Genomic DNA, 20,896 nt, shown 5'->3' with positions numbered 1-20,896 from the left:
CGTTGAAAAAAAATTTAAAAAAAAAAAGAAAGACCTTCAGGGTGTGCGGAGCTATGGAAAACAAAGTATCTGCAGAAGACAGCGCCTGTCATCACGTAGATTTCCCAAGTGTCACTTAGACTGAGGGCAGGGACTGAGTCCAGCGTGCCCACCAGGGTGCAGGCCCAGAACGTAGCAGCGGCCAGGCCTCGGGCAGGCCCGTAGGAAATATGTGAGGCAGAAAGGGAGGGAGGGCTGGGGTGGCGGGGGGAGACCAAGGTAAGCGAGCCTTCTGGGCCAGAGCATGGCGGCTGAGAGCCCAGGAAATGCTCGGCCCCTGGGTGGTGGCGGGACGGCGGAGATAAGGACGGGAAGCCGGACCGCAGGCTTCAGCCAGATTCGTCAGCCCCGGAGCAGCCGTGTGGATTTTGCACAGGGGAGTGATGTGAGGACGTGTGGATTGTGTAAAGATGACTGAGGGTGGTCACGAGCAGAATGCAGAAAGAGGAGGTAACAAAACCCGGAGCCTGTGCAATGTCCCAGCAAAGTGAAGAGGCATAAACCAGGGCACTTGGGAGTGACAGGGTGAGGCAGAGAGCAGTTTTGAGACACACGTGACAGGAGTTGGGGGTGGCGGAGCCTGAGGGGCTGGGAGAGCAGGGGTGCGAGTCACGGGGGAGGGGCAGGTCGTCATGCAGTGGGGCAGCCTGGGGGGTGCTCGGGGTCAGGGTCAGGGTCAGGAGTTGAGGCCCGGGCCTGGGAGGGATTGGCATGTGGGTGCTTGTCTCTCGACAAACCTACCTACCCTGTCACCACCTGGAACTTGCTCCTTGAACCATATCAGCTCTTCCTTTTCCCATTGAGACTGTTGTCTCTTGGGCCAGCTTGTTCACAGCTTCTCACACCTCGCGGCTGAGCCTCCGTGGGCCCCACAGTGCGTATCGGACAGAAGCTCCTCCCGGGGCTGAAAACCGAAGGATCGGACAATCTCCTGACAGACTTTTGGGAAAACTCCCTCACAACCCACCAACATCATCAGATTTTTTTTTTTCTCGTGCTTTCTCTGCTCTTTCTTATGAATTGAACCAGTTACTGTCCCACCTGAGAACTCAGGCTTCCTTTTTGCCCGTGTTCCTCACCCTGAACCCACTTTGGGTGATGACCCGTGATTTCCAACCAGGAGCGGACAGTCATCTTGTCAGGGAGCTCCTGTCCGGGTTAGACGTTGTGTCTGCTTATTACGATCCTTAGACACAGGTCTGGGGTATTTTGATCTCGGTCAGTTACCAACCCGAGGGTTTTGTTTTGTTTTTTTAACAAAGAGAGAGAAAGAGAGTATGCAAGTAGGGGAGAGGGGCAGAGAGAGAGGTGGGGAGAGAGAATCCCGGGCAGGTTCCACACTGTCAGCGCAGAGCCCAGTGTGGGGCTCGAACTCACATGAGCTCATGACCTGAGCCAAAGTCAGATGCTTAACCGACTGGGATTTTTGAAGGAGGTCTCATGGCGCTCTGTGGAGTTCCCGCATCTCTGCTTCTTTCTCTGCTGGCCATCGCCATTCATTTTTGTGTTCTTTTCTCCACCGTTTCATTATCGATAAGTGTTAAATTGCAGTGTGTCTTGCTCCCCTTTTTAATGAAAGCCCCTCTGCGCCTGGGATCACAGCTCAGACTTTCTTTGAAATTCCCAAAGAGCTTAACACACGACTTCGAACACAGTGGGCATTTAATAAATCCTTGATGATGATGTTCAAGTTAGCGTGTTGGTCTTTCCCCCTCTGACGAGGTCAGAGGACCATCTGTGCTTTCTCAGATCTGTCAAAGTCTGCAAACCCAGAAAGCAGCCTCATTGGGTGGTTGCTCCTGGCTCCCCGCCTTGTGATTCGAGGCATGTAATCATAATCCTGAGTTGTCCGCAGGGAGCGATCGGCTTCCAGGTTTCAAGTCCACGAAACGGGTAGCGTGGGTTAGGAAAAAAGAGCGTTTCCTGGGAGCAAGGGGGCTGGTTTGAGTTTTGGATCTTCAGTGACTGTTGGCTGTGGCTACGTCCAGTCACTTACTCCCGGTGAGTCTCAGTTTTCTCATCTGTGAAATGAGGGAGAAGGATGCGATGTTTGCTGAGGCCCTGCCAGCTGTCAACTCTCTGAATGTGTTATTAAGTCATCTCGAGTAGATGACAGTCGCCGAGGCTCTTATATACAATATTGACATGTTCTCTTTGTGAGATGGTGGCCTCTATACATTGGAGCATGACAGGCTTGATTTTAAGTGGCCTCTCTGTTGATTAAAAAAAAGAAGAAGAAGAAGAAAACAACTCTCCATCCATGAGTTTTAACAGAAATGCAAACCATATCAAAATGGAGGGCGGGGGGGGGGAGGGGGAAGAAACCAAAAATGCCTAAGACGAGGAGAATTAAGTGTTCAAAATGCTTGGGTATTAAAAAAAAAAAAAATGCACAGGGGACCGTAACGGTTGCTAAATCATGACATTTTCATGAGAGACATTAGAAGATGGCCGCTAAGAATGAGCTAATCAAATTGACCTTTACATTTCCTCCACTTTTCTGGGCACCCCCCGCCCCCAACCCCGGACCTCCCACTGAGGAAACAAACCTCTTCAGTGTAGACTGTAGAGGAGTGGGGAGGAAGGATGACACCATTAATCCCTTTCTGAAGGGAAATGACGACAAATTTCCATTTAGAAGCGCACGAAGGCCGCCGAAGAGGGAGCCGTATCTCTCATGATCTTCCTTTATTCCCTGCCGAGGGCTGACATGGTATATTGGAGCTTCAAACACAGCTCTTGAGGTTTGGGGACAGGGTGTTGTACGATCCGTAATATATGTGGCTGTGGAAAGTGCAGGTGCTGAAGAAAAAGTTCACTTACCAACTGGCAAGATAGGCAAGCAAAACTGGACTCAGTTGTCAGATTGCCACCCGCCCCACCTCCAATAGCTTTGCCCCAGAATTTCAGTTTTTGTCAGAGTCTATTTTCTCCCCCGACTCCCCAGCAAGCCCAGAAGCACCCCACGACACAACATCTGCTGGCTGTCATGTATCCCCTGCACTGGACCGAGGACAGGGTGCCCGTAATGTCCCTTCACTCGCCCAGAGACGGCCCAGAGGCTACAGCCAGCACCGTCGGTCACGTCAGGGACTTGCAAGAAGAAAGTTCGGTTCTGTCACAAATGCCTCTGTCCCGTAGGAGCGTTTCTATGAGATGTCCGGAACAGGCAAATCTAGAAGACAGTGGATTGGTGGTTTCCTAGAGCGGGTCAGAATGGGAGTGACTGCTAACGGGCCCAGGTTTCTTTTTGAGGTGATGAAAATGTTCCAGAATTCATTGCAGGGATGGTTAACTCTGTAAATATACTAAAAAAAAAACAAAACCATTGAACTTGCAGTAGGTGAATTGTGTGGTATGTGAGTTACAGCTCAGTAACGCCATGAAGACAGAAGAATGTTCGCGGTTTAAGATTCGTTTATATTCAGTATATGATTTTGTTTTTTCCTTCCAGCACTGATTTTAGTTGCCTTTTTCTTGAGGGCCGGGCATTGTGATAACGGTATTTCCATTTAGAACAAGTGAATTTAAAACGTTACCTCGTTTATAATATGAAGCTAACCCATGTATAGAAGAAAGGGGTAGCCAATGAACACAGCAGTTAGTTTTACATTTATGATTAGATTTCACCCTAAACTGATAGCAAAGCATTATCCATTCCTACGTCTCTACAAGCTAGCAGCAGTAACTATTAGTGAATAGCCATTAGGAGAGCGAGAAGGAAACCTAGAGACGTGAAGTCCAACTTTCTTTGCAGATAATCGGGTAACGGAGTGAGGGGCGGGGGAGGGGAGTTGGGCGGGCTCGTTGCCCTTAACTTCTGACTTGCTCTATTTCTGTCCTACATGCTGAGACCTTATGGGCAGTGACACTGTATCAAGGTCTGTTCATTCATATTTTGAATATAAAAGTGAGTCTTTTAAGGCCCCGCATTGAATGGGATTGTGGTTTCATGGGAAGCCAACCAATTACACAGGTGACTTCCCGGACGATCAGTTCCAAGGTTACTTTTCCAAACCTCCATTCCTCTCCTCAAGCCCTCATCTTCAGCCGGCACCTGCTCACCCTTCATTATTCTTGTTTCTCCCTCGAGGTAACAGGCAACGGAGGCCTGCACGTTGGGCTACCCTGAGTCCATCCCCCCCCCCCCCCCCCCCCCCCCGCTATTCCTGCAGATTCATGGGCATCTTCAGCCAGCCTACTTTCCTCCCTTCCTCCTCCTCAAGAAGGAGGCACCCACTGCCCCCAGCTGCCTCCCCACCACCTTTCTATTTCTTTAGAGACTTGTCCCGCCCCTTTTCCCTTTGGTGGAGGTAAGCGGGGGCCAAGGACAGGAGAAAGGCCTTGCGGGTTGGGAATTTTCAACTTGAAAGTTCTTTATAAAAATGTTTTGGGGCGCCTGGGTGGCCCAGTCGGTTAAGCGTCCGACTTCAGCCAGGTCACGATCTCGCGGTCCGTGAGTTCGAGCCCCGCGTCAGGCTCTGGGCTGATGGCTCGGAGCCTGGAGCCCGTTTCCGATTCTGTGTCTCCCTCTCTCTCTGCCCCTCCCCCGTTCATGCTTTGTCTCTCTCTGTCCCAAAAATAAATAAAAAACGTTGAAAAAAAAATTAAAAAAAAAAAAGAAAAAAAGAAAAATGTTTTAAGTTCTTTTATAAAAATATAAGTGGTTGTTATGGAGGGCTGTAGGAAATAACCTGCAAAGGTGAATGGAGAGTGTGTGGCTCTCAATTTTCACTGCGTACAAACTAGAGGCTTGGCCAGGGTGGGGACAGGAGGAATCAAGAGCAAATTAGAAGAACTTATTATGAGTCCTTCATTTTTTTTTTTTAACGTTTATTTATTTTTGAGAGAGAGAGACAGTGTGAGTGGGCAAGGGGTAGAGAGAGGGAGGCACAGAATCCTAAGCAGGCTCCAGGCTCCGAGCTGTCAGCACAGAGTCCGACGCGGGGCTCAAACTCATGAACCATGAGATCTTGACCTGGGCTGAAGTCAGACGCCTAACCGACTGAGCCACCCAGGCACCTCTATAAATCCTTCATTCTTAACTTCCTAACCTGCAGAATCATCTGTCAATATCAGTCTGCACCTCTAAGTAGCTTCCAAGGTGAAATTTACTATTTATAATAATAGCTACTGTTTACCGAGTACTACTGTATTCCAGGCACTATTATAAAAAGTTTACATTATCTAATTTAACCCCAGGCAAACTTTTGATTGGTATTATCATTATCCTCATCATTATTACCTTTCTGCAGATGTGGACACTGAGGCACAAAGAGCTTAAATAACTTGTCCAAATTCGTAGTCTTGATTTCTAAAGTTCCCGTGTCCAATTGCATGTTATACCGTCTCCTAGTTTCCTCATCAGCACTGTTTGGAACTTGACACATCAGGCCTCTGCTTATGTTAATGTGAACCTGAGGAAATATGAGGAAACTAGATAGACGTATGAATAAAGTTAAACACAGCGAGATGGTCTCGACGTTCAGAATCTTCTGATGAGTGTGTACTTAGTAGGTTGGTGATAATGCGTTCTCTTCCGATGGCTTCTAGACTTGGGAATATGTAATGGGATGGACATTTCACACACTCAGTGCCCTGGATTGCCTTTATATTGTGACCATGTTGTGACTTTGACCCCAGATATCCCCAGGTCACTTTGTTTTGCGTGTTCACACTTTTGAACTGAGAGGTTCAGAATCCCAGATTCTGAATTTTTTAAGCACACCTTATTTCAGAATATATAACTCTCTAAGCTTTGTCCTTGACAGGGAATCTGTTCTCTAATGAGAGTAGAGCTCCACACTCTAGGCAGCTTTCTCATACACATGGACAGGTAGGTCAGGGTGAACATTCCTGACAGTAAATTTTTTATTTTGGAAATAGGAATTACCTTGAAGGTCTCTGAACCAGCCCTATAAATGGTGCTTTGTAGGCCTTTGGTTAGATCAGACTTTCATCTCAGACTTGGTCTTTAAATCAGGTGGTCCAGATGAGAAAGAATTTTTTTTTTTTTTTTTTTTTTTTTAGTTTATGTACTTATTTTGAGAGAGAGAGAGAGACGGCATGAGTGAGGAAGGGGCAGAGAGAGAGAATCCCAAGCAGGCTCTGCACTGTCGGCACAGAGCCCGAAATCGCCAGATCATGACGTGAGCTGAAACCGAGAGTCGGACGCTTAACCGACTGAGCCACTCAGGTGCCCTTAGAAAGATTTTTTTTTTTTTTAAATGGTGCCATCAGCTAGACCTTCTTTCTTCCGTGCAGATCTTGTCCTAGCTTGCAGATTTTGCCTTAACTTCTTTTTCTGTTTCTTTCTTTCCTTACCAGTTGAGCATTGTAGAGAATGAGCCAGAGTTTAGCACTCCCGGAGGAAAGGATTACTTCTTTGAGCCTTGGCATTCTTTGCCAAGAAAACCCTTATTGCTTTAAGCAGGGAAAGACAGAGGATGGGGCAGTCTGTAAAGATAGGAGCCAGTCCCCAAAAGAGAATGAGAACCCCCAGCAATTCCCAGAACGTGTGGACTAATTAAAACAGGCACAATGAACTACGCCACCTGGTCAGAAATGTGAAGAAATCTCAGGATTGGTGCTGTCACCCCAGTGCACGGACGGGACCGGCAGAAATACTGAGTGCTTAGGCATCTCCCAGCGCCCTCTGTGCCATCGGATTGTCTGACTCCAAGCCCGGGACTCAGCCACACATGCTTTCCCCGTCCCGAAACCTGTTCCACAAACATCCATCACTTTCCGCTCTTGCCTGGAGAGAAGACGGCTCCTACTCCTCCCCCTCCTCCCCCTCCTCCCCCAAGTCGAGGAACGAACAGCCCTAGGATGAGTCAGGATACATAAATACACATGTCAATAAAAGTGCGAAGTGAGGACTCCGGGCTGCATTCGCGTCGAAGCTGTTACCGAGAGGATTTACCTTTACTTGGCGAGACTGCAAACCTGAAGACACTTTTGGTTTTGGGCCAGTTCGCCCGTGCTCTTAAGTTGTGATTAGAAGGCATTTGTCACCACGGCAGAATCTGTGTCAACAGTCGCATTGTTGATGCGCCCCAGACTCTCCAGCCCGGTGTTAACGCACTGAGGCAGGCAAGTCATTTCCACTCTGGGCTTCTGTTTTCTTGCCTGTAATGGGATGGTTTGGAATAATCTCCAAGGTTGTTTCCAGCTGTCGTGCCTCTGGATTAAGAGAATTACTTACACACAGAGGGCCCCTCTGGGGGCTCCTGAAGGCCATCCCAAGCTCTGCTTCTCTCGGCCCTTCCTCCTCTTGACCTCGCAAACTCACCAAGCGTCCTGTGTGATGCTACAGTCCGTTTTTCCTTTGGGACAGAGCAGAGCGCACTGAAGAATTTCAATATTCGGCTTCTCTAGGTAGCAGACTGTACTGAGGCCGCTCAGCGAGTCCTGTCGGCCCGCAGCCCTGACCTCCTCCCCTCAGCCCCTTTTCTCGGCCTTGCTGAAATTGTCCTGAGCCCATCTGCAATCAGCGAAGCGTTAGTTTCATGCTCCCCTAAGAACGATTGCCACCCCCCGTCGAATCATGGCCCAGACGTCCTAAACCATCATCATGCCCCTGCTGAGTGGGCGTACTTTTCTGACTGGACTTCTGTTGGGAAACATACGGACTCACCCTCCGAGGTGAATCTCCGGTTCCTGGAGCGGCACGTCGTGCCTTCGAGTAAAGACGTTCTTAGAGTTATGAAAGGTCTGAGGTAGACATCTCATTCAGCTCCCCCTCTCCCCTGCTTTATTCTCCATGATTTCACGAACACAGAAACTGAGGCTCAGAGAGGCTAAATGACATCCAAGGGTTGAGGAGTGACAGAACGTGTACTGGGTTCCCTACCATTACACAGTACTGCCTTTACACACACACACACACACACACACACTCTCTCTCTCTCTCTCTCTCTCTCTCTCTCTCTCTCTCCTACCTTGTTTCAAAGACCACAGAAAGTCGATGATGATGATGTTAAGTAATGTCAAAAGTCTTTTCAAAAATTGCCCTTTCTGGCTTCCTCAGAGGAAGCTTCCGGCAGGAGGCTTAGGCATTATTACTTGACTCCGTTGTACTCCACAGTTTGGTTATCTTCAAGTGGGAAGACGCACCTGACCTTTCCTATCTCAGAGGAATGTTGTGAAAATAAAATACAAACTAATGAGTTGGATTTTCCCAAGTGCTTGACTCATTCCAAGGATCGTGCATTTTGTATGAATTGTGTTTTCTCTTCTGATTTTCTGCTTGTCTAGGTCTTTCGGTGAACTTGATTCCCTGTCTTTTTACATTCATAGTGATTATAAAAGGTACATTCTTAACTGTGACAAGTATCTGTTCCTAACTTCACTGATTATTTGAAACTGAAGAGCCTTAAAAAAAAAATCCTTACACATAGTAGAAGTAGGCCCTGTAGGTTGGGACCACTCACGTGATTATTGAAAAACTGAGTTGAGGCAGAATTAAGATTAGAATTTGTAAAGTGTTATGACCAGGATTAGGACGTGGGCAGTATGCTCATACAGAGTCTATAATAAATGCTTGTCAATATATTTGAAACTGACGGGGAAGACAAAGAATTTGCAAGGAGGTAGCATCTGAGCTAAGGAGTTACTGCTCATTGGATGAATCATTTCCAGCCCTTGGGAGATTCAGACGCTGCCTTGTACATATCATAATGAAACATTCCTTTAATGAATGAATACAGTGGATGCAATCAATTCTTCATCCTCACCGTAAAGCCTCCCATTTTAATCAAAGCAGAGTTGCACAGAATATAACGGGAAAGGTGTTCATGCAGGTAAGTGTGTAATGACTTTATGCACTAAGAACACACAAAACACGTCATAGCCACCATTCAGTGGACCCTTGATTGTCCCACGGGCGACAGACCTGCTGTGAGCAGCCCCATCTGCTTCAGATGCCCCACCCCACGCCCGCTGGGTCAGAACCTGCATTTTAACAGGATCCCAGGTGATTTGGTTGCTCCTTAAAGTTTGAGAAGCACTTAGTGTGCAGCTTTCAATTGTATTGTCTTCCCAGTGGTCTCTGTAACACCTAGGAAAGCGATCTGTAAGTATGCTGCCTTAATTCTGTCCTTTGCAGAACACAGGTGCCCTTTACTATATACCCCACCCCCTTCCTGAAAGGAGTTATTTGGAATAATTTTCTGCAGGTTAACGTGTGGGTGGAAAATGTGAGACCATTAGCCAGTAGCAATGACTGCTTTTTTTTTTTTTTTTTTTTTTTTTGCTAGCATTTAAAACCCCTAAAGGGGGAATTCACTCTGATTTTCTTCCTTTTTATTCTACTAAGGAGAATTTTTTTTTTTTTTTTTTGAGGAGAGAAAGAAAAACGTGATTGAGAATTAAACTCTTTATCAATATGGCCATTTTCATCCTGAAAATTATTTCCATCCTTCTCGGTCTAATGAATTTCAGTGGTCTTAAGAATGACCTAACACTGCCAAATCCTGCTATGTAAAGTCATTGCAAGTTGCATCGATTTCCCCCCACCCTGCCTCCGGTTTCTAATAGGCTGAGGAAAGCAAATTCAGTTAGTCGGCAGCATTGGCTTTGCACTTGACAGGTGTGGCCGCCACATCGCAAGCGAGACGCACAGGACAGCACGGTGCGCTGCCGTGGCATCAGCGCCCAGCCTGGGAGACCCTCCCTCGGCCCGAGGCGGACCTTCAGGAGGTCTTACTCTGCCCCCGCAATTTAGTTCTGCTTCATATGGCCAAACCTTGCTGGATTTCATCTAGAAAGGAAGGAAAGGATAAGGAGACTTGAATATACCAGACACAGAGGAACTCTCCCCTTGAAAATCCATGATGCAGTGATATCCCCTGCCTCTCTAAAGACGTCTGTCCCTTAACGAGACATTCACTGGGGCTTTGGAGTGCCCACTGGTAGAGAGGAAGTTGGAGGGGGAAAGGGTCTTTGCCTTTGAATCCCTCAGACGCAGCCGAGTGGGGCCAGGGAGGGCAGGAAGGGCAACACTGAGGAGCACAGGTAGCAGGGGTGGGGACCAGACTTCTCGGATGCTACAGGTTATCCTAGCCGGCTGAGTGAGCAGTGTGAGAAGGTGGGGAGGTCAAGAAAACAGGAGATTGGGGTGCCTGGGTGGCTCAGTCAGATCTTCTGTCTCCTTCTCTCTTTGCCCCTCCCTTGTTGTTGTGCTCACACACACTTTCTCTGTCTCTCTCAAATATAAATTAACATCGGGGCCTGGGTGGCTCAGTCGGTTAAGCGTCTGACTTCAGCTCAGGTCATGATCTCACGGTTTGTGGGTTCGAGCCCCACATCGGACTCTGTGCTGACAGCTCAGAGCCTGGAGCCTGCTTCGGATTCTGTGTCTCCCTCTTTCTCTGCCCCTCCCCTGCTTACACTCTGTCTCTCACACAAATAAATAAAAACATTAAAAAAAATTTTTTTAATAATAAAAAAATATTTTAAAAAAAAATTTTTTTTAGTGTTTTATTTATTTTTGAGAGAGAGCGCAAGCAAGAGAGAGAGAGGGAGACACAGAATCTGAAACAGACTCCAGGCTCTGAGCTGTCAGCACAGAGCCCGACACGGGGCTCGAACCCACGGACCACGAGATCATGACCTGAGCCGAAGTCAGACGCTTAACTGACTGAGCCTACCCAGGTGCCCGTAAACGTTTTTTTTTAATCTTAAAAATAAAAAAAAGAAAGAAAACAGGAGATTCAAACAGGAGAGTCACAAATGAGAAGAGGGGAGACATTAGGGTGGGCTTATGTAGCTAGAGTGCCATTAGTGTGACCCAGATACTGGAATGAACTGGTGCTCCAAGAGCCCCTCCTCATCCACTCTCCAGGAGCTAAGTTGTTCTCAAAAATGGCTGAAGGGCGGGGTGGAGGGTAGACCAAGTCAGAATCTTAGGAGGAGCTAGTTTAGAATACACCTGCCCCAGCTCCTCCCCAGGCATGCTGCAGACAACACAGTTTTGAGTAGTTTTCCTAGTTGAGAACCTGGGTTCTGAGCCAGCAGCCCTGGAGATGGGATCCTAGCCCTTCCCTTTACTAGCCGTGTGACCTTTGCCCAATGATCAACCCATCTCTTCTCCCGTCTCATCTGTAAACCTGTGATAATATTAATAGTAACCATTTCACGGAGATGTTACCAGAATTAGGAGAAAGAAATGCTTTGCACCTGCTGTTTAGGAGAATACCTGTCCTATAAGGAAACCACTCAGGGAATATAAAAAAACAAAAAAAAAAAAAGGTTTTCACGACTGGAACCTAATTTTATTCAGAAGAAAATCCGAGCCCTGTCCCACCCAGAAAAGAACAAGGTGAGGGGCGCCTGGGTGGCTCAGTCGGTTGAGCGTCCGACTTCGGCTCAGGTCACGATCTCGCGGTTCGTGGGTTCAAGCTCCGTGCCGGCCTCTGTGCTTGGATCCTGCTTCGGATTCTGTGTCTCCCTCTCTCTCTGCCCCTCCCCCACTCACACTCTCTCCATCTCTTTCTCAAACATAAATAAACATTTTAAAAAGTTTTTTTTAAAAAAAGAAAAGAACAAGGTGAACACAATAACTTTGATTGTAATTCTAGGATTCGCCTACTTTAAGGACATTAGAAGCACAGTACGGATCCAAGCTGTCTGCGTTACATTTGAAAGACTACCAGCTTGAGTTACTATGAATATATAATGTCACCCTACTTACACCGATTTCTTCCAAACGTAACCGTGTTTGAAGACTTGTGATGACAGCACGTGATCTGCCAATGAGAAAGCCATGCCTCTAACCAGTCTCTTTCCTCTTCCTTCCAACCTTATCCCAACGGGAAGAATTCCTTGACGAGGAGCGCACCCCTTCCCAACGACTCCCAGGCACGCAGCGGGGCTCGATTCCACACTTCCTATGACAAGAGATACATCATCAAGACCATCACAAGTGAAGATGTGGCCGAAATGCACAACATCCTGAAGAAATACCACCAGGTAATTTTTCTTTATTTGAAACTCTTGAGAAAGTGAACTGAAAGTCGCGATGAATTGGGACCAAGACCAAAGATCTAGATAGGAAATGAAGAGAACACATTTGGCATAAAAGTCTCCTCTAGCTGGGTTTCTTAACATTACTGTGGCCAGATGACCGATAACATTTAGGAATTCTTATACTAGGAAGATCATTAGTTATGTATAAAACATTCTTCATGTGAAACTCTTCTCCATAATAGTTATGATGATGACCGTTCTGATTTTAAAATCACTCGGTTTAAGATTTGGCAACATTTCAGAAGTGTTTCACCCAGGCCGGAAGTTAGGTGTTGACCTCTCGGGGACTTATTCACTTACATGTCCAAATCCTGTCCTGTTTTCTGTCTCTTCCTGTCCTGGTCCCAGAAAGGTCCACCCCACTCTGAGAAAATTGTTTGGTTTGAGAAAGTGGGTGTTTGTGTTTCCTGCCTCTTTTTCACCCCTCATGTTATCCCTTTATAATCCCCTGGGGATAAAATGAAGGTACCCTTGGGAGCAGCAGTCTGTCCTTCTCTCTCCCTCCCTCCCTCCCTCCCTCCCTCTCTCAATCTCAATAAATTCCAATGTAAGTGTGCCTGGTAGAACAACTATTCTCAGGGTCCAGCCAGAGATACAAAAGGCTTTTCCACTTACTGTGGAATAAGAGCATGCAGTCCAGTATCAGACAATCCTGGGTTCAAATCCCAGCCCTGTCGCCTACTAACCACATGACTTCTGGACTTCAGAGCCTCATTTTCTTCCTTTATTTATACAGTGGAGATAATAACGGCCCCTTACTCTGGAGTCCTGAGGGTTGAACGGGAGAATGCACATGAGGTACTTTTAGCACCCCGTCTGCCATACCTTAGGAGCTCAATATATGGTGGTGGGAACCATTCTCATTAAGTCACACAACAGTGGCGTCAATGTAACCATTGCTTACAACATCATAGCGGTCCTCCTCAGAACTCGTGTTTGAACCACACGCTAAAACACGTACATGCGCGCGCGCGCGCGCACACACACACACACACACACACGCACACGCTTTTAGAGTCCCGCTTTGTTTTTTTACCTGAATACCTCCAGGTAACGATTGGCTGCACAGCAGATAGTCAGACAAAGTGCTGAGGGCCCTGCCTGTGCTAACCAAAGGATTCTGAACCATTATTATGTACCCGCCTCTTAAGGTGACTGTGTTGATGGCAGTGCTCCTTTGGACTCGTGAGCTCCCGAGATGTCTGTTTAAAAGTCATTTTCCGGGACGCCTGGGTGGCTCAGTCGGTGAAGCGTCCGACTTCAGCTCAGGTCATGATCTCGTCGTTCGTGAGTTCGAGCCCCGCGTCGGGCCCTGTGCTGACAGCTCAGAGCCTGGAGCCTGCTTCAGGTTCTTTGTCTCCGTCTCTCTCTGCCCCTCCCCCGCTCATGCTTGCTCGCTCGCTCTCTCTCTCTCTCTCTCAAAAATAAACATTAAAAAAAATTTTAAATACATAAATAAATAAAAAATAAAAGTCAGCTTCCTTACTTTATGGTCACGCACGATGTTCTGACCATCGTGGATCATTTCTTCGCAGTTGCCGTTTCCTCCCATCTTTGCAAATGTGATCGACTGCATTCTGCTCGCAGTGAAATCTGTCAACATCTTTGAGCTATATTCTGTTTCAGGAAACGGGGGACTGCGCCTGATTTGTTTTCTAAAAACATTAGTCAGCCTGTAAATTCATTTCCTATCTACAAAATCTTTTATAACATCTGTTCCTTTTGAAACTTGTTCTAGAGCATTTATGCTATTGCCTAATATGAAGGACGCTTTAAAATGCCGGCATAGTACAGGCGAGGGGGGGAAACACTAAGGCACTGGCTTCTGAATGGACTGGATTGTAAGATGCAGCTTTTTACCTGTTCACCTTTTAAGCCGTCTACTATTTCGTGTTCCCCCTCTGGAACTTAATGTCATACTTAGACATTCTTTTTATTCTTTCTCTAAATTGCCTCAGAACATTCAAAGCAAAGTGATACCTTAGGTGACTGATGAAAACATACTCTTCTGATACGTGACTCTGATACTGTTCTAGTAAAAGGTGACACACAATTCAGGCATCAACTGCTTGATGACAACATTGAGTTGAGAATTTTTTGACTTTACAGAAATCACTGTTTGAAACGTTTTCTCCCGGGTAGTCCCTGTACCCTAACATGCAGATCTGACATAGTGTTAGTGTTACATAAAATACATCAGGGATCAAAACAAATCGATTGACGTGCTCCCAGGGCTTTCAGAGCGCTCAAGATTTCCTTCCGTTCCGCTGCTAGAAAATTGTTATTTTCTCGGTATGTTCTTCATCCAGAAAAGTCTCAGTTAGCCAACATCTGGATTTTTCTTTCCTCTTAGAAATAGTATTTTTAAATATAAAGCGTCTCGATCATTGAGAATCACCATTGTTAATACAATTAATGTAAAGGACGTGACGTTGAAAGGCAGGAGACATAGATCCTAGCTTGTTATGAAATGGCTACTTAGGCAATCTCTGAACCTCAGTGTCCCCACCTGAGTTTCATTCATTCATTCATTCATTCATCTGTTCACGATCTTACTCTTGACCTAATTCCAGAAAGGATATAAGGTGGCCTTCAAGGAAGTTTGAAATACAAGATAGAATCAGTGGGAAGAAAGGGAACGTAGAAGAGGGAAGGAGGGCGAAGGCACAAAACGGAGCATGGGATGAGCCGAAAGTGTCATGCCATGGTGACCAGGGTGCTTGGTAGCACGAGGTCCGGTAGACCGCAGTTTCTTAGCATCCAAAGCGGAAAGAGAAACCTGAGTGAGTCAGTTACACGGCTGCTGTGCCTGAAGGTACAGATGAATCGGTTGTTCAGGAGGAACACAACTGTTCTTGGTATTAAGATCAGACAGCGCTGTCGTGAGGAGCACCCCACAGAGGGGGCATGTGGCACAATAAATGTCATCCTTGCAAACAGCCGTGCAGCACAGAATTTCCTAGGACTTTAAAAGAAAATCATCATCACAGGCTGCTGAAACCAGACGATAATTACACTCGATCGACACGATCGTGCCAGGGAGGGGGCAGTTTGCACGGGTTCCCCGGCCCTCTTCCGGCCTGGCTTCCTCCAGACCGAACTTGAACCTTCTTCACCCTGCTCCTCTCACAGGCCACCTTCCAATGAGCTGTGGGTAACTTTCCATGGTGCTGAGCTCAGCCCTGCTCGTGCCCCTGGGTAGCTGTTCCGGGCGATCAGACACAGGCCGCGTCATCTGCAATCCAGGAGTTGTGGTTCTCTGTTCTGTTCGGTGACGCTCAGAGGCGTTTGAGATGCACATCAGGCCTGCCTTCCCGCTTTGAGTAGGCCTACACTAACTCTGGGATTTATGTGGAGTCATAAATTTCTGTCTCTTGCTTGAGCGGCAACTGTCAATTCTTCCATTTCGTGTTGCTTTTCGCCGCTTTTACCTTCTAATGTGCTGTGCTTCTGAACCACCTGGGCTAGTAGACAAGCAATGAGACTCGTTCACATTACCTGTCAACGGACGGGACCGGCCATCCGAGAGGGTGTCTCCTGTGGAATAAACGGATGGATTTGCCGATAGCTGTGGTCATGGCGTGGCCCTTTGACTTCTCTTTTCCCTTCTCTTTTCCTTCGTTGTTTTCTGTTTGATGAAATCTCCCCAGAGCTGCAGCTATGGTCTGGAAGGTCAGAGACCAGGCCAGTGTCTGGAGAAGTGGAACATCGCTAGATGTTTAAATAAATTTTTCCTGGGATTAAGCTTCTGACGAGCCTACCTCCCCGGCCATGCGGTGTGGGAGAGGGTTCGAGCCTCGGACCGCGGAGCTGTGTGCTCACTTTTGCCTGTGACCAGCGCCGTGACCTGGGGCAAGTTACCTAAGCTCTCCATGCCGCTTCTCTGCCTATAAAATTTGGATCACAGAACCTCCTTCATCAAGCACCAACCTCCTTAGGTTTTGTGCTAATTAGGCGAATTGATTTTTACAACCTGCTCAGGTTGGTGTATGGTCCGTGCTAAACAAATGACTAAGATAAATACTGTTCTACTCCCTCCCGGTGTTGAAACCCGTGAACTCTTTCGATCCACTGGGGGGCCTGGTTTCTGATACCGTGTGGTCCCGTTGCAGAATTAGGAGGATTCAAACCACAAGGAGTTCGAATTTTTCCCAAGTCCTGGCATCTTGCTTTTAGTCTTGACATGCGGCCGAAGTCCTACCCTAATTTCTACTCAGCGTCGTCTCTCAGACCAGCGGGAAATTTCTATTTAGCAAAGGAAACACTTACAAGTCTCTTTTACTTTATTTGGTTTTGTCTTTGTTTTATTTGGGAAAATAACCTAATGTTTTGGTGTCAACGCCATCGTCAGATTTTGTCAGGCTAGAGTAAACTTGGGTCTTGTAAGTGACGATTATCAGCTGACTGTCCCGACCGTGTCAGAGAGCATTCCAAAAGGGGAAAAAAAAATGGTCAAGAGCCTACTTGAATGTCTTACTTCCTCTTTAAGTGAGTGATTCTTTTTTTTCCCACCGGCTAGAATTCACTGGGAGTTTTGGTCTTCTGTCCTTCAGCGTTAACTGAAATTCAGAGTCAGTGTCAGTAAAATTTTAGAAGTTTCAGGAGAGGGAACAAGTTAGTATAAATGATCCAGAAATGCCTAAGAATATCTTCTAAGTTTTTGCAATTCAGGGTTTAAAAGCGCTTCTTTTTTTATTTCAAATGACTGAAATGATCAACTGAAAGAATTGGTAAAGTAACCCCCCCAAATCCCTTTTTATCCTTGTCACTTGGGAAACAGTCAGTAACTTGAGCTGAATCTGGATGTTATGCGAGTACTTGACATCTCAGCGGAGGATTTAGACTGACTGCTGGACTTTTTTTGGACCCTCTCTGAAGCATATCTTCTTACCTTCCCACGAAGGACAGTGGTGTCGGCGTTATCATTCGAAGAGTGAGCCACGGGTAGAGGAAAACCCAGAAAACAGGCACCATAAAAGCCAGCCGTTAAAACAACCAGTGCTGGCACAGGAGAAACAGTTACAGACCACATCATTGCTTCCCAGACTTTGATTCTAGACGCAGCACTCGAGCCTCCCACACAAACGCAGATTCTGACCCCTTGGGTCTGGGGTGGCCTGAGATGCTGCGTCTCTAACGCGCTCCCAGGTGATGCTGACGAAGCTTCTTAGGCGGCAGGGCAGTATCTCCTTTCTAGAACTGGGGAAACACTCCCGAGTCTGCCCTTGGGTTTTTGGTTCCCTGTCTGGAGAAGAGGTCTGTTAAAATTTGAAAAGGACACTTAAAGCTTTAAGTCCAGGAGATACCGGGGAGCTCTGAGCTCCCAGCAGGGCCTCTGCCCTCAGAAGCAGCAGACGCATTTCTTGGTCTTAGAAACAGCCAGAAACATCAGGAAAGGCCTTTGCCATCTCTTGGGTCCCGAGGGAGTCCCCCTACCCCAGCTCCACTTTGCAGGTGGGGAGTTGCTGCTTGCTAATGAATGGGGTGCTCAGAGCCCTTGCCTCCCGGCTCCCAGCTCCTGGCATCCTACACATTGGGTCTCGGGTTTCCAGGGAGTTGCCCAACCCACTCACGGCACCTGCCTCCTGCAGCAGATCTTCTCCAGTTTCTGGAAATTCTGCCGACCTTTTCTCTTTATACATCGTCTTTTCTCCTCTTGCCTCTCTAACAGCTAGAATGTTCTCATTCTGGTCTCCACGGCTCATCACTTCTCTTTGCCATTTTCCAGAGATGCAAACATCTCTGCTCGTGAGATTCCGGGGAAATTCCTCAGCTGTACCCGTTCCAGCTATACTGTCCTGTTCCCCTGTCTCTATCCAATGCTTTTTGTTTCTATAATTCTGTTTTCCTTCCAGAAGTTCCATTTTTAAATATCTGCCAGTTCATTCCTGATAGTTGCTTGTAATATGCCCATGTCTGAAATGGCATTCTTTATTTTTAGTTTTTTTAGCTTTTAAAAAATTTATTTCTTTTTTAAGTAGCCTTCACACCCAGCATGAAGCCCAGTGCGGGTCTTGAACTCACGACCCTGAGATCAAGACCTGAGCTGAGATCAAGAGTCAGACGTGTAACCAACCGAGCCGCCCAAGCGGCCCCATCTTCTGTCTTTTAAATGTTTTCTGCAGAGCTGTTCGAATTCTGTTTCTGATAGTCCCAACCTTTGTAATTTCTGGGAACCTGAATTCGTTGTTTCTCTCTGCCCCTCCCCCGCTCGTGCTCGCTCGCGCTCTCTCTCTCAAAAATAAATAAACATTAAAAATTTTTAAAAATAAATAAGTCAAGATAAAAGCCTCAGAGCAACCTTCCCAAGCAGAAGCCCACACAGTCTGGGGTCAAGATGTAGACTAGGGGTCATACCTAGGTAAGGTAGGGGAGGGGGGAGGGGCAGGATTGGGCAGACGGGGAGTCAGACCGCCATGCAGGCCGATGAAGCTGTGGCCGACTGGTGCTGGTGCGGTGCTCTTGAGCCCTCCCCCCGAGAAGCTCCTGCGTCGGGCCAGAGTGACAGGGAGGCAGGCGCAGAAGGAGCCTGCCGACAAGGCCGCGGACTGCGCTCCACAGCTGGGTGGGAAGGCCTTCCCCAGGGGCGGCCACACTTGCCTTCTCGTCTTTGGTGGTCCTGGTGAGCTCCTTGCTTAATCTCCAGAGGGTTCCCGAGCTTTACTTTAGGCCAGGTGCTGTCCAGAGAGCTTTCTCTGTGCCGAAGAAGGTGAACGGGGAGCACAGCATGTTTCTGTCAGGATCTACACCTCGTAGCGCCCTGCCTTTCCTGCTACACAACTTCTCTGGCCCCAGTTCCTCCTCCTGGCCTGGCTCCCAGGTACCCCTGCTGAAGCATTTGGCCTCCCAGTCCTAGGCACGGGCCTCTGGGGGCCCAGCTCCTGGCTGTTTGGAGGGCAAGAGGATGGTTCTGGAACCTGCCTTCTTTGACCAGCTCAGCCTCCTGTCGGGTGTGGTTCTGGAGGGGCCGTAAGGTCTCAGATCTCCTTAGGATGAGGCTTGAACGGCCATTCTGCATTTTCATTGTAGCCAGGGAAAAATGCCCTAAGCACTTATTTGAGTTTATTTATTTTGAGAGAGACAGACATAGCATGAATGGCAGGGGGTGGGGGAGGGAGAGAGAGGACCCTAAGCAGGCTCCACGCTGCCAGCGCGGAGCCCGACGTGGGGCTCAGACTCACAAACGGTGAGATCATGACCTGAGCCGAAGTCAGACCCTCGACCTACTGAGCCCCCCAGGCGCCCCTCTTTCTTTTCTTTTCTTTCTTTCTTGTTGACGCAGCGATCTATAAACATAGCCAGAGGCACAATAAGGATTACAGGTAATTTACCCTTTCAGAAACATTAAATGAAACGAGACTTTACGTTGAAGTATTAATTTGATGCTATATTAAATTGTCACTCCAAGCCCCTAGAAGAGTGAGTGAAACATGATAATAACAGCAATTTCCAAAGCCAAGAGCCCAGGTTCGCACTTGCATGCAGAGCTATAAATATTGATCTGTCGCGGGACATCACTTAGAACCTTCTCGGCTGAAACCTTCAGTCGGCTGTGGGTCTTTTCATGGCGTTTCATTTTGCACAAGAGGAACAACAAATTGGGGATTCATAACACTTGCTATTCTTGTTGAGTGCCTAAGAGCAAAGGAGACGGAGACCTTGTTGTGGTTGTTTGGCTTTATAGGATTTAAGATTTCTGATTTCACCCTGTTAATTTATCATTGTGTTACAGTTCTAGCAAACCCGTAGCTATAGAGGAAAAAGTTCTAAGGAAGAATGATGAAGAGATAAAATTTAGTTTTCCTGGTTACCCCATGGAATCCTTTATGAATTTTTGTTAATGTTTGTTTAGTTTTGAGAGAGAGAGAGACACAACACACACAGTGCGAGTTGGGGAGGGGCAGAGAGAGAGGGAGACAGAATCTGAAGCAGGCTCCAGGCTCTGAGCTGTCAGCACAGAGCCCGACACAGGGCTCAGACCCACAAACTGGGAGATCACCACCTGAGCCGAAGTTGGACACTTTGCCGACTGAGCTACCCAGGCACCCCTCCAACAAGTACATTTTTTTTTTTTAATGTTTATTTATTTTGAGGGAGAGAAAGTGCAGGTTGGGGAGGGGCAGAGAGAGAGGGAGAGAGGGAACCCAAGCAGGCTCCCGACTGTCAGTGTGGAGCCCGATGCGGGGCTGGAACTCATGAACTACGGGGTCAGGACCTGAGCCGAAGTCAAGAGTCTGACGCTTAACCAACTGAGACACTCAGATGCTCCCCAACGAGCACGTTTTTTGCAAAGAAGACATAAAAAAGTAAAAACTGTTAGTGTTGAAAACACAGTTGCAGACAAAAACATTGCCAGCAAATGTAAGTTTCTGAGAGTCCTCTTGAAAAAAAACGGAAGCCACTCTGATAAATAACAGGTAACAGGAGGTATCCAGCCATGAAAATACAAGCGTGAAAAATACTTAATAAAAACAATATTTTAAAATGCAAACGTAGGTAATGCAGGAAGTGTAACACTGAGAATATAGACGCTGAGCCCAAGAATAACTGTCATTGTCTTAGCTCCATATAGAAAGCATAGTAAGAATTGATGGCAATCGAGTTCACTTGTTTAAACTTGGAGAGGACGTGTTCAGTGCCTATTCAGATGAAAACTCAGGGTCATTGCGGAGTTGCACGCATTTGAAAGCCACCAGTGCGGGCGCCAGAGCGAGCTTCTCCGACGCGAGAGAAGAGCTAGGCTGCAGGTGACCCAGAGCAGCCGCCGTCATGCCCCAGATAGGAATGTCTCCGAAAAACGCCATATTTGAGAGACCCTGGAGGGATG

The 20,896-nt window shown here is 47.3% G+C and overlaps 1 protein-coding gene across 6 annotated transcripts in view; it reads left to right on the top strand.

Moving 5' to 3' along the window:
• PIP4K2A (phosphatidylinositol-5-phosphate 4-kinase type 2 alpha) overlaps nucleotides 1-20,896 on the top strand; it is a 183,993-nt gene that overhangs the window by 122,934 nt on the left and 40,163 nt on the right. For all 6 annotated transcript variants that reach the window (XM_049624681.1, XM_049624680.1, XM_049624676.1 and 3 more), the window contains exon 4: nucleotides 11,860-12,012. In XM_049624681.1, coding sequence (XP_049480638.1) covers nucleotides 11,860-12,012 — 153 coding nt within the window. The remainder of the gene's footprint in view (nucleotides 1-11,859; nucleotides 12,013-20,896) is intronic.

This window comes from Panthera uncia, chromosome B4 (assembly GCF_023721935.1).
Source record: "Panthera uncia isolate 11264 chromosome B4, Puncia_PCG_1.0, whole genome shotgun sequence".
NCBI lineage: Eukaryota > Metazoa > Chordata > Mammalia > Carnivora > Felidae > Panthera > Panthera uncia.
Note: the sequence above shows the minus strand (reverse complement) of the source record. Positions and strands in the feature narration are given on the sequence as shown.